This window comes from Callospermophilus lateralis, chromosome 3 (assembly GCF_048772815.1).
Source record: "Callospermophilus lateralis isolate mCalLat2 chromosome 3, mCalLat2.hap1, whole genome shotgun sequence".
NCBI lineage: Eukaryota > Metazoa > Chordata > Mammalia > Rodentia > Sciuridae > Callospermophilus > Callospermophilus lateralis.
In genome coordinates this window covers 29,705,275-29,723,963 of record NC_135307.1, presented here as the reverse complement: position 1 = coordinate 29,723,963, position 18,689 = coordinate 29,705,275, and the positions used below count along the sequence as shown (strand labels likewise).

Genomic DNA, 18,689 nt, shown 5'->3' with positions numbered 1-18,689 from the left:
TCGTTTTCTGATTGGCCTGGTTCCTTCATGCATTTTATTTCCGGTTCAGAGGGCACGATTGAAGCCCTACGGGATTGGAGGACTCTGCTCCGGAAGCACTACCTAAGGCGGGTCTTACCGGGCACTAGGTATGGTTGCCCGGGTCAGCGTCATGGCTGCCCGGCTATCAAGGACCGGGTGGGCTATTGCATTTGCAGCTACATGCAGAAGCCCGCTGATTTCCTGCCGGAGGTGTTCCGGTGTCTCGGCAGACACAGTGTACGATGTAGTGGTGTCGGGCGGAGGCCTCGTGGGTGCTGCCATGGCCTGTGCCTTGGGTAAGGGCTGCGGACAGTGTGAACCACCGCACTGTGCCCAAAGGCTGAGTGTCTCGGACATTGTGGTCCATTCCTTCCTCTCTTAGAAGAGACCCAGGCCCCCAGGAATGCGTTTGGTCTATCAGGGATGGTAGAGTCGAAAGTGAGAGGGGCCTTAAGAGTCACTCCGACTAGTGGGGAACAACTGCCGAGGGTTATTTAGGTTTGGACACAGTGGGAGGTCATCTCCTGCACTAACTTTGGCAGGTGTTTTTGTTTCTTTGTTTTTAAGACAAACAACTTTATTATGATGTAATTCAAATGCCATAATGCCCACTCAGTTAGCTTAATGGTTGGTTTGTTTGTTTTTGGTTTTGGTGTTGTTATTTTTAAAATTTTTTTTTGGATGTATGGACCTTTATTTTATTCATTTTGAGAATTGAACCCAGTGCCTAACACATGCTAGGCGAGCTCTACCACTAAGCCACAGCCTCAGCCCCTGTTTTTTTTTTTTTTTTTTTTTAATTTATCTTTATTTTGTTCACTTACTTTTATGTGGTGCTGTGGATCGAACCCCAGTGCCTCACATGTGAGAGGCAAGCGTTTTACCGCTGAGCCACACCGCAGCCACCAGCTTAATCGTTTTTATTGTATTCGCAGAGTTGTGTATCCATCACTATAGTTAAGTTTTATAACATTTTCATTATCCTAAGGGGAAAAAAAAAAGAAAGAAAAGAAAAAGATACCTGGAACTCTTAGCAGTCACTCCGCGTTTCCCCCCATTCCTCAGCCCTAAGCAACCACTCGCCTACTTTTGTCTCTATATAGGTTTTTCTTATATGTAGGGCAATTATATGTAGATTAAATTAAATTATATGAAGACAGTTATATGTAGATGGAATTTACTTAGTGTTTTCAAGGTTAATCTGTTGTAGCTTGTATCAGTATCCCATTCCTTTTGGGGCTGAGTAATAGTATTGTTTGTTTATGCCACATTTTGTTTATTTTCATTTATCAATCGATGGACATTCTCACTGGTGTCACATTACAGATAATGCTATTATGAATATTTTGTGTAAAAGCTTTTGTGTGCATGTATTTTTGGATATCTTGAGTCTATTCCTACTAGTGGAATTGCTGAATAATGATAACTTTGTTAAATGTTTTGAAGAATTGCCAGACTTTTCCATTGGAAACACTACACTAGGGTTCCAGTTTCTCCAGGTCCTAGGTAACACTTGTTATTGTCTTTTTATTTATCAGCTATCTTAGTGGATGTAAAGAGGTTTTAGTTTATATTTATCTAATGACTAATAATATTGAGTATTTTCATATGCTTACTGGCCATGTGTTATCTTCTTTGGAGAAATGATTATTCAGATCCTTTGGTCTTTGTTTGTTTATTTGTGGTTTTTGGTTTTGAACCCAAGATCTCAGTGCATGCTAGGCAAGCATTCTACCACTGAGCTGCAGACCCCAGCCTTACCTTTTGTTTATAATTGGGCCATTTTTTAAATTGAATTGTAAGAGTTCTTTTGTATATTCTGGGCACAAATCCTTCATCAGATATATGATTTGCAAATATTTTGTTCTAGTTTGTTGTCTTTTTTAAAAACTTGCTTGATAATATTCTTTGAAGCACAAGCATTTTGATTTGTTTTTTTATCTGTTTATTTATTTGTTATGGTACTTGGGGTTAAACCCAGTACCTTGAGCATGCTGAGCAAATGCTGCACCACTGAACTACATCCTAAGCCCCATTTTCAATGTTGATGCAGTCCAGTTTATCAGTCCTTCATCAGTTGTGCTTTTGGTGTTATAACTAAGAAATTATTGCATAGCCCCAAGATTTACTCCCATTTTTTTTTCCTAGAAGTTTTAGGGCTTACAGCAGTCTGTGATCTACTTTTGAGTTGAATTTTGTGTATCCTGTGAGGTTAGGACTATGCATTTACATGTGTAATTTAAGGTGCTCCATTACATTTTGAAACAGATATTATTTGCATATTTATGTGAAAAATATGCTTAGTAAGATCAAATAAAGACCAGAGTCTCATAGCCAGGCAGTACCAGAGTTAGAATTCAACCCGGGCCACCAAATTCCAAATGTATTGCTTTTAACAATTTATGGTGGCTTTCAGAAATTGGATTTGAGTCTTCTAGCCTCAGAAATGAGAGGTTACCAATAGTGTGAAAGCCTTTTTTGACTTCAGCATCATGGATGACAGCCACATCTTCCCTGATAGGGATCCTCCTATAGAGAATCGATGAGAATTAGTGCTTTCTTTGTATATGAGCTAATGGGCTGGAACCCCAAAGTAATTTTTAAAACATTGTGTCACTGGGTGTGATGGTGCACACCTGTAATCTCAGTGGCTCAGGAGTTTGAGGCAAGAGGATTGCAAGTTTAAAGCCAGCCTCAACAATTTAGCGAGGCCCTAAGCAAGTTAGCAAGACCCTGTCTCAAAATAAAAAATAAAAAGGGCTAGGATGTAGCTCAGTGGCAAAGTGTCCCTGGGTTCAATCCCCAGTACAACAAACAAACAAAACATAGTATCAATTATTGAGCACTTGCTTGGGACAGGCATCTTTTTGAATATTTTGTATATATTTTAACTTAATCCTTACAATAATCCCAATTATAGATTGTGCAGAGAAGTTCAGAAAGATTAAGTAACTTGCACCCAAGGGTGGATAATTAGATACACAGCACTTTGGGAACAGAAAAAACTTTCTGGCAGGTTTAAGTATGTATCCTTGCTCTCAGACAGTCATTTTGGTTGTGCCTATTGGTAAATGAGTTAAAATATAAAATCCTGGGTCTCAGGCTTCAGTACATATAAGAAGCACCTAGGTTTTTATTATTGTTTCTTAGATTTTGAATAACTCAGGCAAAGTTACAAAATTCAGAAGGTGCAAATATGGGCTATTGGTATGAAATGTATAAATCAAGACTTGTGTTTTTTTATTGTTAGCCATCCAGATCTCCTCAAAGGTGATCATTGTTAGCAGTGTACAGAATTATATTTTTAAAATGAAGATACAAGATTCTGCTTCCAATAACTCTGACTCAGTTTGTCATGCTGGGCCAGCAAGCCTATATTTTAAACAAATACCCCAGGAGCTGGGTGTGGTAGCTTAGCAATTTTGGAGGCTGAGGCAGGATGCTCAAGCAGGAGGATTGCAGATTTGAGGCCAATCAATTTGAGCAAGGCCCTACACAATTTAGTGAGACTTAGTCTCAAAATTAAAAAGGGCTGGGGATATAGCTAACTGGTAAGTGCCTCTGAGTTCATCTACCCCCCCCCACACACACACACACAAAAGTAGAAAATGGGGTTGGGAATTGTGGCTCAGTGGTAAAGCACTTGCCTAGGATGTGTGAGGCACTGGGTTTGATTCTCAGCACCTCATATAAATAAATAAAGGTCCATTGACAACTAAAAAAACATTTTTTAAAAAAGTAAAAATTGTCTAGTTAGCTTTTAATATTTCCCCATAAGTTCATGATGTTTTCTGTTTAATCAGCTGTTTTGTTGTTGTGACCAAAAGACCTGCCAACTTTAAGCAATTTATTTGGGGCTCACAGTTTCAGAGGTCTCAGTTCATAGATGGCCAACTCCATTGCTCTGGGTCCAAGAGGTGAGGCAGAACATCAAGGTAGAAGGATATGATGAGGAAAGCAACCCAGGACATGACAATCAGTCAGCAGAGAGAGTTCCCTCACACCAGGGACAGAGGTGTACACTGAAGGCACACCCCCAATGAACCAGCTCCTCCATCCACATCTTATCTGCCTACAATTACCACCCAGTTAATCCTTATTGGGAGACTAAGGTACTGATTACGTTAAAATTTGACAGGATTCATTTTCCTCTAAACTTTCTTGCATGGTCTCACACATGATCATGAGTTTGGGGGGACACTTCAGAATTAAACCGTTTCTTAAAGGCTTGAAGCAACTTTATTTCCCTCTTATATTAATTGAGTTCAGGAATAGTATAGTTTGTTTAGGGTTTGTTTGTTGTTGTTTTGGTGGGGGGGCGGCGTTTGGTACTGGAGATTGAACACATGGGCACTTAACCACTGAGTCATATTCCCAGCCTCCCCCCCCCTTTTTTTTAATGTTTTATTTTGAAACAAGGTCTCACTGAGTTGCTGAGGCTGGCTTTGAACTTGTGATCCTACTGCCTCAGCCTCCTGAACCACTGGGGCCACCAGCCCTGGCTCCAATCCCTTTTTTATTATTTCTGCCAATGTTTTACGATTAGATTTGTAGACACAATTGATGGATCTCTGGTTACCTTTTCAATTTTATAAACTCTGATTCTTTATTGTTGATTTATCTATTAAACAGGATTTTTCTTTTCTTTTTTTTTTTTTTTTTTTTTGTGTGTGTGTGTGTGTGTGGTGCAGGGGATTGAACTCAGGGCTTCACATATGCTTGAGATGTACAGTACCATATTGTTATCTCCCACTAGGCTAACCCTCCAGGCCAGGAGTTGTCATTTTTCGTGACATAATAGTCTCAAGATTGGAAATATGTGATATCTAAACACTTTTGTATTTTTCACTTCATTCTTCCTTTCTGGAAATTCCTATTGCTAGTTTTATATTTTGTAATTTGCTTCTTTGCACACGGCATGTAGTGAACTTTACTAGAGAAGTCTGGCAGTTTGGATGAGGTGGTTCTCCTGACTAAAGCGGTGAAATATGTTATACTTGGGAGTTTTATGTTACATGAGAAATGTCCTTTGAGAAATTTTGTATTCTATGGCCTAAAGAATTAATCTTTTGGGCTGAGACTGGTGCTCAGTGGTAAAGTACTAGCCTAGCATGTGTGAGGCACTGGGTTCGATCCTTAGCACCACAAAAATTAATAAAATAAAGGTATAGTGTCCATCTACAACTAAAACAATATTTTTTAAAAAATATTTTTAAAAATTTTTTATTTATCTTTTATGTTTAATTTTTACCCAGTAATGGGTATTGAACCCAGTGGTTCTGTACCACTGAAATATTCCCATCCTTTTTTTTTTTTTTTATATTTTTAAACAGGGTTGCACTAGATTGTGGATGCTGGCCTCAAACTTGGAATCCTTCTGCTTCATCAAGTCACTGGGATTATAGGCATGTGCTACTGCACCTGGCTTAAATTTATTTTTAACTGAAACAAAAACATTAAAATTGCACACATTGGGGCTGAGGTTGTGGCTCAGTGGTAGAGCGCACAAGTGCCTTGCACATCTGAGGCACTGGGTTCAAGCCTCAGCACCACGTAAAAATAAATAAAGGTACTGTGTCCAACTACAACTAAAAAAATGTTTTTAAAAAGTTGTACATACTAATGGTATACCATGTAATATTTTCTCCATGTAATGTTTTGATGTGTATATACTTGCTTGATTATTTAAATCAGGTTAAACATTTGTCTACCCAAACATTTATCATTTCTTTATTGTGAAAACATTCAAAATGCTCTCTTCTAGCTTTTTGAAGTGTACAGTAACTACATTGTATCTATAGTCATACTACTGTGCAATTACATTTTTGACTTTTTAAAAATCATATGAAACGTTTTTGTTTGTTTTAGGACATGATATCCACTTCCGTGATAAAAAAATCCTGTTGCTGGAAGCAGGTCCAAAGAGAGTTCTGGAGAAGTTGTCAGAAACGTACAGCAACAGAGTCAGTTCCATTTCCCCTGGCTCTGCAACCCTTCTCAGTAGTGAGTAGAACTTCTCTCACAGGTCCAACCTCCTTTCCCCTTTAGCCTTCCAGTAGCCCCATAGGACAGTCACCAAAGCATCTATGGAGAGGGATCTCACTGTGGGTAGGGAGCGGGAGGTGAGCTTGGCAGTCTAGGGCATAATCAGAGATAAAGTTGTCAGTGTAACAACTCTCAGTCTGAGGAAGCCATCCTTGAGACATGCGGTTCCATTATGTGGACTTGGTGTGTGAAGTTAGGTTGTTACGGTAGGACTGAATCTATGTGAACTATCTGATCATTCACTCTGCATTCCCAGAGTCAGTCCTCAAGTAGACTAGGGAGTCTGTATGCTAAATGTTTTGGGGTATAGATGAACGTATGCATATAGAACCAGTTAGCATCTCTCTTTAGGTCTCTTGCAGATGTTACTCCTCAGACATCCTGTCTAAAACCACCCTTCCTAAAAGTAAACTCTTCCCTCATGCAGGAGCCCCTTATACTGCTTTGTTTTTCTTCATAGCACTTACCTGACATTATATTGTGTTTTTTGTGGTCCATCTCCAATTGGATTGTCAGCTGCAGAAGGCAGGGACTTTGGCTTTCTACTTTCTGCTCAGTACCTAGATTTATAATGGTACATAGTAGATGTTCTGTAAATATTTCTTTTCCACAAATCATTAGAAAATTTAAAAATGACCTTTAAAATATTTATGACTTTACTTAGATTATAAAAAATAACAATATGAATTTGGTTTTCCTTATTTCCCCTACTTTAATGTGATTTACCTTTTGGGCCTTTTTCACGCTGTACAATCTGGAACTGGGGAACAGCTTAGCTCCTAGAAACAAACAGGGTAGGGGCAGAGAGGATGTTTTTTCTGTTATTGGACAATACTGAAGACCACCTCTTATTTAACAGGACAAGAGGGACAAAAGGGAGTGCAGGAGCCAGGTTCTTGTTGGATCTTTTCTTTTGTAGATCTGTAGATCCTTTCTTTTGTAGGTTTTGGTGCTTGGGATCATATCTGCAACATGAGATACAGAGCCTTTCGGCGAATGCAGGTACTTCCTTTTCCTTTTTCACTTTTGGCAATATGTCTTTGTCTCTCGGATATTAAGATATTGGAGTCCATGCTCTCCAGGTGTTCTGAGAACGTGGGAAGAATCAGACAAAGCTCACATTCAGTCTAAGGAAGTGGGAGAAGCATTGCTCACAATCTTCTCACCTTGTATCTCCTGCCAGAGAGGCTGACAATTTTTAATTTCTGCTTCTGCCACTTGGGAAAGAAATTATCAGTTTCTGTTTGGAGTCTGTTTCCTTCACCTTGGTTTTAATGCAGACTATCCTTTTGTGTTTCCAGGTGTGGGATGCGTGCTCAGAGGCCTTGATAATGTTCGATAAGGATAATTTAGATGACATGGGCTATGTAGTGGAGAACGATGTCATCATGCATGCTCTTACTAAGCAGCTGGAGGCTGTGTCTGGTGAGGCACCATCTTGTCCATCTTCCATTTTCTCTCTGGGAATTGCACTGCCTTAGGACTTACTGGGAGAAAAGATCCCTTTTATAGATTCGTAATTTCTATAGCAATGAAATCCTCTGATGTTTATCTCAAGGTTGTTCTTTTCCCTTTCTTTGGTACTGGGAATTGAAATCAGGTGGTTTACCACTGAGCTATAACCCCAAACCTTTTTTCCCGCCCCAGGGATTGAACTCCAGGGCACTTAACCATTAAGCCATATCCCCATCTCTCCCCATATTTTTTTTAATATCTTATTTAGAGACAGGGTCTTGCCAAGTTGCTTAGGGTCTTGCTAAATTTCTGAGGCTGGCTTTGAACTCATGATCCTCCTGCCTCAGCCTCCTGAGCCACTGGGATTACAGACCTGAGACATGTCCAGCCCCCAATTTTTTTTTTTATTTTTTAATTTTTTAGTTGTAGATGGACACAATACCTTTTTTTATTTGAGGATCAAACCCAGTGCCTCACATGTGTGAGGCAAGCACTCTACCACTGAGCCACAACTCCAGCTCACCAAACTTTTTTATCTTATGTTTTTTTAAAATTTTGAGACAGAATCTCACCAAGTTGCTAAGGCTGGCTTCATATTTGTGATCCTCCTGCCTCGGCCTTCTGAGACACTGGGATTATAAGAAAACATGCCTGGGTTTCTTATTTTTAAACAGCTTTATTCTTAAACAATTTATATATCATAAATTCACCCATTTTAACTGTACAGTTCAACTTTAGGTGTATTTATATAGAGTATGCCACTGTCACCACAATATTATTTTAGAACATTTTCATCACCTAAAGGAAATCTCATGCTGGTTACAAGTAGTGTACATCTAGAATCTGAGCAATTTGGTTAGCTGTAAGGAGGTTGCAAGTTCTAGGCCAGCCTCAGCTATTTAACAAGAGCCTCAGCAACCTTAGCAAGATCCTGTCTCAAAATAAAAAATAAAAAGGACTGGTGATGTAGCTCAGTGGTAAAGCAATCTTGGGTTTCAGTCCCCAGACCAAAAAAAAAGAAAAGAAGGAAGGAAATCTTTTACCAATTTTAATGATCCTCCATTCCCCGCCCTAGTCCCTGGCAGCCACTAATCTGCTTTCCATCTCAAGATTTGCCTAAATTGGATAATTCATATATGTGAAATTTTACAATTTGTATTAATTTGTGTCAAGAGTTTTTCACCTAGCTCTTATTTTTACAGTACTGGTGATTGAATCCAGGGGTGCTCTACCATTGAGCTATATCCCCAGCCCTTATTTTTTATTTTAAGACAGGGTCTAAGTTACCCAGGCTGGCCTTGAACTTGTGAACCTCCTGTTTCAATCTTCCAAGTAGCTGGGATTACAGGTGTGCACCCAGCTTCACTGAGCATATTTTTGAAATTCATCCATGTTGTAGCATATATCAATGTTCATCCCCTTTTATTGCCAAGTAGTATTCCATAGTGTGAATATAACAAATTTTGTTTTTTCGTATATTATTTGATAGATGTTTAGATTATTTCCACTTTTTGGCATCTGTGAATAGTATGATGAATATTTTTGTGTACAAATTTTTGTGTGGAAATATGTTTTTATTTCTCTAGTGTGGATACACGTAAATGGAATTGCTGAGTCATATATTCTGCACTTAACATTTTCAGAAGCTGCCAAACTATTTATAGAGTCTCTAACATTTCACTTCCTTACAAATTTAAAGGTTCCATTTCTTCACATTCTTTACATCCTACTTATTTTCTTTATTAAAAGAATTATTGGGGCTGGGGTTATGGCTAGTGGTAGAGCACTTGCGTAGCATGTGTGAGGCACGGGTTCAATTCTCAGTACCACAAAAAAAAATAAGTAAAGATCCATTGACAACTAAAAAATATTTTTAAAAAATTATAGCCCTCCTGGGGCTGGGGATGTGGCTCAAGCGGTAGTGCACTCGCCTGACGTGCGTACCGCCTGGGTTTGATCCTCAGCACCACATACAAACAAAGATGTTGTGTTTGCCGAAAACTAAAAAATAAATATTAAAAAATAATTCTCTCTCTCAAAAAAAATTATAGCCATCCTATTGAATATAAAATGATATCTCTTATAATTTTGATGGTATTTCCCTATTATGAGTAATAATGTTGAACATCATTCTGTGTGCTTAATTTGTCTTTGAAGAAATATCTGTTCAAAAATTTTTGCCACACCTGTAATCCCAGTGGTTTGGGAGGCAGGAAGATCACAAGTTGAAAGCCAGCCTCAGCAACTCAGTGAGGTCCTTCCTAAGCAAATCAGTATGACCCTGTCTCTAAATAAAATATAAAAAAGGGGTGTGGGTGCTACTCAAAAGTGCCCCTGGGTTCAATCCCTGGTACCCCCCAAAAATAAAAAGTTACCCATTTTTAAATTGGATTATTTATATTTTTGTTCTCAAATTGTAGTTCTTTATATACTCTGAATACAAATTTCTTGTCAGATCTATGATTTGCATATGTACATATATGTGAGAGAGGATTCAGAAACAATTTAAATGCTTTTTGATATAGGATACTTGACCACCATCTAGCTTTGAAAAATAATTTAGGGCTGGGTATGTAGCTCAGTGGTAGAATGCTTGCCTAGTATGCATGAGACCTTGGGTTTGATCCTCAGCACTGCAAAAAGAAAAGAAAAGAAAATTCCCTTTTAAGCTATTATGAGGTACACTATTATTGTTTACCCTACTGTCAGTAGCACACAAGAACTTATTTTTTTTTTCCATCTAACTGTGATTTCATACTCAGTGAACAACCTAGAGCACATTGTTTTTATGAACAATAAAAAAATTATTTCTGGGGGAAGAAAAATCTTTCTGTTTTAGCCTATTGCATTCCTACCCTGCCTGCTCTGCCATCATAGGTGGGCTCATTTAGTTATAGAGTGAAACTATAAAAAAGAGAAGAAAGCCTCCTGTGAGAATTCACAGAGAGCTTAAATGCCTTTTTTTTTTTTTTTTCACACTGAGTCATCCCTGTGGCTACTGTTATTTATCCACTCTCAGACTGTAGCATGATTACTTGAGTTACTTTCATTTTTTAAGTTACTTTTTAGATCTTATTTGGCAGTAAATGACAAGATATCCTGTCCTGGGACCTTGCTTTAGATTTAAATATGGCTTTTCCCTCAGCCCTTTGGCCTGCTTTTCTAATATTTTGGTTTTTTCTCTTTTGACCTTCCCAGACCGAGTGACTGTGCTATACAGGAGCAAAGCTGTTGGCTACACCTGGCCTGGTCCATTTTCCATGGCAGACTCCAGCCCTTGGGTCCATATTACCCTAGGTGATGGCAGCACCCTCCAGACAAAATTGTTGGTAGTTGAAGATTCTTATTTTGCCAGGGGTCTTGCATGGCTACATCTTATCCAGCATTCTAGGACCTCTAGTTTTAGACCTAAGCCATAGATTAACTTTGGGCAAGGCTATTGGTTATATAATGACCAGTGAAGTACCCATTCAAGGCAGCCCAAGTTAAGATGATCTTATAAATCCTGTACAGGAAGCAATCTCAGGCTATTTTAGGTCATGAAATGAAGAATAGAAGAATAGCTGGGCCTCACAGGGATAGGAACCAGAGTGCCAGGATTGAAGCTCTTCTTACCCTCTGAGGAGTTACATTGTCATTCATCTTTCAGCTCTCTGCTTTTCTCCCTCATTTTCTCTCACCAGCTTTTACAATTCTGGTGCTTGCCCTCTTGTTCAAATATCAAGAGAACCTGGCTTATTATCAATTTGTCCAGCTGGTTGGCAAATATTTGCCCTGACAAATATCAGTTTGTTCAGCTATAGCTGGCACCTCTCGGATCAGATGTCCACTTTGGTTCCATTAGCTGATGCTGAAGTCACTGTAGAGCTGCCCTTCTAGGGCAGTGAGTGAAACAGGCCTGATGAAAAGCTTCCTGCTAGGCTGGGGATGTGGCTCAAGCGGTAGCGCGCTCGCTTGGCATGCATGCGGCCCGGTTCCATCCTTAGCACCACATATAAACAAAGATGTTGTGTCCCCCAAAAACTAAAAAATAAAATATTAAAAAAAAAAAAAAAGCTTCCTGTCACAGATGGGCTGCCAACAGTTGGAACTAGAGAAAACTCAAGGCAAAAGAGAGACTTTTGGAGCAGTTGGTTTATGACAAGGTTGTAAAACTTAGCAGACTCTTGTCTCCAAGTAGATTGGTGCTGATGGTTACAACTCAGGAGTACGGCAGGCTGCTGGAATCCAGAATGTTAGTTGGAACTATGACCAGTCTGCTGTCGTGGCTACTCTCCATTTATCAGAGGTGAGATCTGGAGCTGCTATCTGGAAACCCTCCTCATAGACACTGGGTATTCATAAGAACCTTTCCCCTCTGTTGCAGGCCACAGAAAACAATGTAGCCTGGCAGAGATTTCTTCCCTTTGGGCCTATTGCTCTGCTCCCGGTAAGAGGTCCTCTAGCCAGTCTGCTCAAAAGTAAGCCTTCATTTCTAGGACTTCTCTTTCTCTCAGCCTTTTCTCTGGTTTTAGAGGAATATGCCTTAGCTCATGTTGCTACACTTTCTTGTTTTCCTTTATGCTTGGGAGTCCCTCAAGTTCAGAAGTTTTAGCCTTAGTATGGGTGTCCTTCTTTTGACACAGCTCTCAGATACCCTGAGTTCCTTGGTCTGGTCGACATCCCATGACCATGCTGCGGAGCTAGTAAACATGGATGAAGAAGAGTTTGTGGATGCCATTAACTCTGCCTTTGTGAGTACCAATATGTCCAGCTGACGATGTGTTGCAGAGGTGGATTCAGAGGGTGGTTTAAGTAAGGAAAAAGGACTAACCAAGCAGCTGCCTCCTTGTAACTGTAAATGGCTGGTAGGATTACGTGGAGCAGGGCACATAGGGGAATGCAAAAAAAATAACGACAGTGCTACTTTTCTGAGGGTTGTGTATGCTCTTATGTTGACTAAAACAGTTGCCTAGGTGGTTACCATTGCATTTTTTTAAGCCATAGAATTTTCATAATTTTGAACAATTCTACTTGGTCCCAAGTATCTACACTTTTGAAACCTAATGAATAAAAGTATTCCCAGGGAGGGGCTGAGCACATTTCAACACAGTTTAAGAGTAAGCTTTGACCAGGCATGGTGGCACATGTCTGTAATCCCAGTGACTTGGGAGGCTAAGACAGGAGGATCACAAGTTCAAAGCCAGCCTCAGCACTTAGCAGACCCTGTCTCAAAATAAAAAATAAAAGGGCTGAGGATGTTAACTCACTGGATAAGTGCCTCTGGGTTCAATCCCTAATACCAAAAAAAAAGAGAGAGAGAGAGAGAGAAAGTAAGCTTTGTAAGCAGGTATGACGGCACATGCCTATTATCCAAGAAATTCAGGAGGCCTAGACAGAAGGATTGCAAATTCAAGGCCATCCTCATCATTTTAGTGTGAGGCCCTCAGCAACTTAGCAAGACCCTGTCTCAAAAAAGAGTGGTCTTTGGAGCTGGGGTTGTGGCTGGCATGTGTGAGGAACTGGGTTTAACTCTCAGCACCGTATATAAGTAAATGAATAAAATAAAGGTCCATCAAAAAAAAGACCACTCTTTGTAGAGAAAGATATGAGTTCTATACTGTTTCTATTTGTTGATCTCATAAAAAAAAAAAAAACAGAAATAGTACCAGTATAACTCCACATCATTGTATAACCACAAAAATGGGAAGTTATACTCCATGTATATATGTCAGAATACATTCTATTGTCGTGTATAACTAAAAAGAACAAATTTTAAAAAACTTTTAAAAACCCAGAAATGAGTTACCAATTTGTCAGGAGTGAATAATGACATTTAAAATGAGTGAATTGGGCAAGGGAAATGGCATGGGGTAAACTACTTGCCTAGCATGAGTGAAGCCCAGGGTTCAATTCCCAGCAGCACCACAAAAAATAAAAGTCAAATAAAATGAGAGAATTTATGTAAAATGCTTGGAACATACATAGTTCATTGTAGGTACTCAACAAACAATAATCACTGTTCTGAAGTAAGCACAGCCTGTAGATAATATAGGCAAGAGTATTGTTGGAATTTATATTCCACATTTATCTGAATTCACTAATAGTAACAATTGGTAAGATTTATTGAATGCATAATGTGTGCCGTGTACTAGGATAGTGTTAACACATACTTATTTAACTCAGTAAATCTTTAATATAGGTACTACTATTATCCTCATTTAGAGAAATTTGGAACTTGCCTGAGATCACACATCTAGTGACAAAATGAGTTCTACAATCAGACTGGCCCTTAGAAACTGTTTTAACCAAGCCTACTACCTCACTAAAGATGTTCACACTGAAGAATTTAAACCCACTGCTCTGCAGTATCAATAAGAATAAAAGGAACTTGGAACCAGGGTTGTGACTCAGTGATAGAGCGCTTGCCTAGCATGCGTGAGGCACTGGGTTCGATCCCCGGCACCACATAAAAATAAATAAAATAAAGGTATTGTGTCCATCTATAATTTTAAAAAAACATTTAAAAAAGAATAAAAAGAACTAAATTTACTGAAGTGGATTCCAGGATAAATGGTAACTGCTCCCCCTGCAGGTCATTTAGTATATATTCCTAGCACAGCCCTCACACCTTTGTAGTACATTCATCCAACAACTGTGAGCACCTTCTGTCTAGCAGACACTGGAGACAGAGGCAGAAGCAACAGTCCCTGTTTCAGGAATCTAGTAGTCAAGTGAAGACAAAATACATGAGTGATGACCTCAGTATGGGGATAGTATACATAGGATGCTGTGGGAGAACACACAGAGGTGTTTTGGGGGGGTGTTACAAAAAGAAGTGGCATCTTCTGATGTTCTGCTGAAGAGATGGGAGGACATTCTAAGCAGAAACGAGTCCTGGAGAGAAGAGGATACTGTAGAAGGAGCTACACTGCAGCTGGTGCGACATTATTGAGGATGGGGACTAGCAAAGGGTGTAGCTTAGAGGTAGGCATGGGCCAGCTCAGGAGCTCTTTGGCCTGATTCTAAAACCTGTGCATTTAAGGGGCTTGTCACTCATGTTCAAGATCAATTTAGGCATGTTCGGTAGCATTACCCTTAGTTTTGGCTATAAAAAAGATTTCCTTGTTCAATTTTTAATTCCCTGCTAGTCACTGATCAAATTTCTTGTTTGTTTGTTTATGTGGCTGATACTGTTCAGTGGAGTGATGCAAACCACGTGGACTTCATTGATTCAGCTGGGACCATGTTGCAATATGTTGTCACCCTTCTGAAGCCCACTAAGGTCTCAGCTCGCCAGCTACCCCCAAGTGTAGCAAAGGTGGATGCAAAAAGCAGAGTCCTCTTTCCTCTGGGGTTGGGACATGCTGCTGAGTACGTCCGGCCTCGGGTGGCACTCATTGGGTAAGAGCAACAGAGCAGGGTCTTTCTCCTTTCTCACCATGCTTCTGGAGGCCATACTTGAATGCTGCTCTGTTCTTAGGGACGCAGCCCACAGAGTCCATCCGCTTGCAGGACAAGGTGTCAACATGGGCTTTGGGGATATTTCCAGCTTGGTCCATCATCTCAGTACTGCAGCCTTCAATGGGAAAGACTTAGGTAAGTTTCAGGTTTCCAGAGGTCACATAATTAAAGATCACAGCCCCAAAATGGTCCCCAGGAGCAAAATAGGGTAGACAAACATGTATCTGGTTTGGTAGGAGAGGAAAGAAACCTTTATTAGATGAGGGGTTTAACCTTTCCTCTTTCCTTCAGGTTCTATGAGCCACCTTGCAGGTTATGAAACAGACAGACAGCGCCACAACACTGCTCTTTTGGCTGCCACAGACTTACTGAAAAGACTGTATTCCACCAGAGCTGCTCCACTTGTGCTGCTTAGGACGTGGGGTTTGCAGGCCACTAATGCAATGTCTCCACTCAAAGTAAGAGGCCACTCGGGGCTCTCCAAGATTCTTGGTCACTGAGGAGGGATTTGCACACAACTCTAAATTTCTTTAGTTTTCATGACTAACCTTCGTTATCTGTATCTGTCTCCCTTCCGTACTGGCTATGTGCAGGAGTGCTTGCTGGGCTTGTTGTCACTGAGGTGCAACAAGCCTAAACAGCAACTCGATATGGTACAGGATGGGCTTAAGCACAGTGACAGGGAATTGTAACGATGAAGTTGTTTCAGCTCCTCTTGCTGTTTGGCCAACTAACTTCTCCCCTGAAACACTTCCATTTAAAAATATTTTCATTTATTTTTAAGCTGGAAGAAAGCAGAAACTCTTCGTAGGAGGAGGGAACTTTTGCTAAATTTTTGCTGTAGCACCTTGGATATTTCATTTTGAACTATTTTCCTGGCTTGCCTTTCCACCTTCAGATGCCAGACCATCGCTCACGTTGTTTCATTTTTCTCCAGGAACAGATTATGGCCTTTGCCAGCAAATGAGCACTACTCTTCTGGAGATTATGCTGTTGAAAGAAGATCCTGCCCTGCAACCACCACATACATTTTCAAGATTTGATTTAATAAATTTACTTTTGTTCACTGAGGAAGGACTTACAGACAATTCTAAATTTCTTCAATTTAGAATTAAATTAACATTAGAATTCTTTTCTCTTTCACTTATGCTTAATGGGCCTATGGAACCCAAAAATGAGGAATAAGTTGCTATGAGAAAGGAATATTAATTAAGCCAAGGAGGGGAAAAAAACCCTACAAGACTATTACGAGTTGCTTGAAGAGAGATTTTTATTACTAAAAGAAAAATCATTAAGGTGCTATTCTACTGATTTTCACTTGTTAATAATCCTAAAAGCAAGATTTACAGATTTTTTTTTAAATACTGGTCATAAATTCATACAGTTGTCTGTAGACAGGTTAGAAATGCTTAGTTGATACATTTTTGTCAAAATTGCCATTTAAAAATTAACATTAGAATGCAAATATACTTTGTGTGTTGGGGGAGGGAGTGATGGGTATTTAACCTAGAAGTGCTAGACCATTGAGTTGTAATCCCTAGCCCTTTTTCATTTTTATTTTGAGGCAGGGTCTACTAAGTTGCTGAGGCTGGCCTGGAATTTATCATCCTCCTGCCTCAGCCTCTCAAGCCACTGCATTACAGGCATGTACCACTTCACCCAGCAAATATAAATTACTTTTAATCTGTTATAGGTGCACTAGACTTTCTAGAAAAACAAAACCACCATAGTTATAGCTAGTTATAGCTTTCTTATCACAGCATCATATTTCGGTTTTAGTTATGGTTCTCCTGTGGGACACCACTGTCCATTTATAAAACAACAAATAATTTCATTGCACAGGTTTAAAGAGTTCAGGAACCATTTCAAAAGGGACACTCTAATTAACAGCAGAATTTAACCATGTGTGGTGGCAGACTGGTGGCCAATAGAGGGAATGGTGTGTTGCTGTGAGATTTTTTTTTCCCCCAGTGTTGGGGACAGAACCCAGAGCCTTGCTAGTAAGCCAGGGCTCTACCACTGAGCTATATCCCTATCTCTTTTAAGTTTTATCTTAAGTCAGAGTCTACTAAATTGCTCAGGCTGGCCTCAAACTTGTGATCTTCCTACGTCAGCCTCCTGAATAGCTAGGATTACAAGCATGTATTACTATGACTGGTTTACTGTGGATTTTGAAGAGCTCACTTCACAGTGCCAGAGATATCTTTAGAAGAGATCTTTAGGTCTGTCAGATACATACATTGTAAAGAACCTCTTGTCCATCCAGGTGCAATAGTTCATACCTGTAAGTAATCCAGCGATGTGGGAGGATGAGGCAGAAGGGTCACAAGTTCAAGATCAGCCTTAACAACTAAGAGGTCCGAAGCAACTTAGTTAAAAGACACTGCCTCAAAGTAGATAAAAAGGAATGTGGTCTGGAATTGTAGCTCAATGGTGAAGCGCTTGCCTAGCACGTGTGAGTTTGATCCTCGGCACCACATAAAAATAAATAATAAAGGTATTGTGTCCCTCTACAACTAAAAATTAAAAAAAAAAAAAAAAAAGGAATGGGGATGCAACTCTGGTAGAGCACCCTGAGTTCAATTCCCAGTACCAAAAAAAAAAACTTGCTGAAAATCTGATTTGAGGGCTGGGGTTGTAGCTCAGGAGTAGAGCGTTCTCCTAGCTCCTGTGAGGCCCTGGGTTTGATCCTCGGCATGACATAAAAATAAATAAATAAATAAATAAATAAAAGTTGTGTCCAACTACAACTTAAATATTTTTTAAAAATCTGATTTGAAGATTAAACTAGAAGAGTGAGTCTCCTTTTGAATCAGTTTAAGCTATTCTTGGGAGTAACTTTTTTTTTTTTTTTTTTTTTTGGTACTAGAGATTGAATCCGGGAGCACTTAACCACTGAGCCACATCCTCAGCCCTTTTTATTTTTTCTTTTGAGACAGGGTCTCACTAAGTTGCTTAGGGCCTTGCTTAGTTGCTGGGGCTGGCCTGTGAACTTGCAATCTTCCTACCTGAGCCTCCAGAGCCACTGGGATTAAAGGGGTGTGTCACCAGGCCTGATTGGGAGTAACTTTTGAAGGGATGGGAAGTTTGTTGCTGGACGGAAGCTTTTCAGAGAAATGTGAAAAATTTGTGAGATGAGTAAAGTGATAAGGTTAAACCTTCCTGAATCCTAGGGAAAATATGTGCCCAGAATAAGAGATGACAGCTGCAGTGAAAAGCTGTGTGACTACTGGCAGAGGCTGAGGGAACAAGGTCATTTTTCACATGGAAAGGCTGCCCAAAGGAGAACATGGACTCTCCCAAAGTGTGCAAATAAACAAAAGCAATAAGTTGAAGTTTGAGACACTTTGCAGGGCCCTCCATGACTCTCAGAAGATGTTGTTTGTATAGCAATGATGGTTAACTAGCCACAATATCCACCAGGTATCAGGCCGTGTCCTTGGTATTTTAAACATACTAACCCTTTTACAGAGATAAAATATAACTAGCAATATTAGTATGTAGGACTCCTTAGTAAAAGGTTCAAACGGTACATTTTCAAGTCTTTTTTTATAAGAAATGATTCTCACCCCAAATTGCACTTAAAATGGACAAATCAGTTAATTTTTGCAAATAGATTTCTGAAGTGAGACTGCATCTACCCACGAGTTTTGAAGGTATCCAAGGTGACCAAAGGAACACATTTCACAAACAGGGCCTGCTATGAGAAGCTTCAGAGACCTCCT

The 18,689-nt window shown here is 39.7% G+C and overlaps 1 protein-coding gene across 2 annotated transcripts; it reads left to right on the top strand.

Moving 5' to 3' along the window:
- The first annotated feature begins 106 nt into the window (after positions 1 to 106).
- Coq6 (coenzyme Q6, monooxygenase) lies at positions 107 to 16,034 on the top strand. Of its 2 annotated transcripts, XM_076849876.1 has the most exons (12): positions 107 to 317; positions 5,890 to 6,024; positions 7,010 to 7,068; positions 7,368 to 7,491; positions 10,720 to 10,850; positions 11,702 to 11,809; positions 11,888 to 11,950; positions 12,147 to 12,254; positions 14,702 to 14,904; positions 14,984 to 15,099; positions 15,256 to 15,422; positions 15,902 to 16,034. In XM_076849876.1, exons 1-12 carry the CDS (start codon positions 131 to 133, stop codon positions 15,929 to 15,931), a joined length of 1,431 nt encoding a protein of 476 aa, XP_076705991.1. In that variant the 5' UTR covers positions 107 to 130; the 3' UTR covers positions 15,932 to 16,034. The 2 variants fall into 2 exon arrangements, with proteins under 2 accessions (XP_076705991.1, XP_076705992.1); XM_076849877.1 differs by lacking the exons at positions 107 to 317; positions 7,010 to 7,068.
- The last annotated feature ends 2,655 nt before the right edge of the window (positions 16,035 to 18,689 follow it).

Bases quoted from the DNA above. Each gene is read 5' to 3' on its own strand.
- Coq6 (XM_076849876.1), top strand. From the start codon at position 131: ATGGTTGCCCGGGTCAGCGTCATGGCTGCCCGGCTATCAAGGACCGGG. The intron at 10,851-11,701 runs GTAGTTGAAGAT...GTCTCCAAGTAG, and splicing joins CCCTCCAGACAAAATTGTTG to ATTGGTGCTGATGGTTACAA. The intron at 15,423-15,901 runs GTAAGAGGCCAC...ATTTTTCTCCAG, and splicing joins ATGCAATGTCTCCACTCAAA to GAACAGATTATGGCCTTTGC.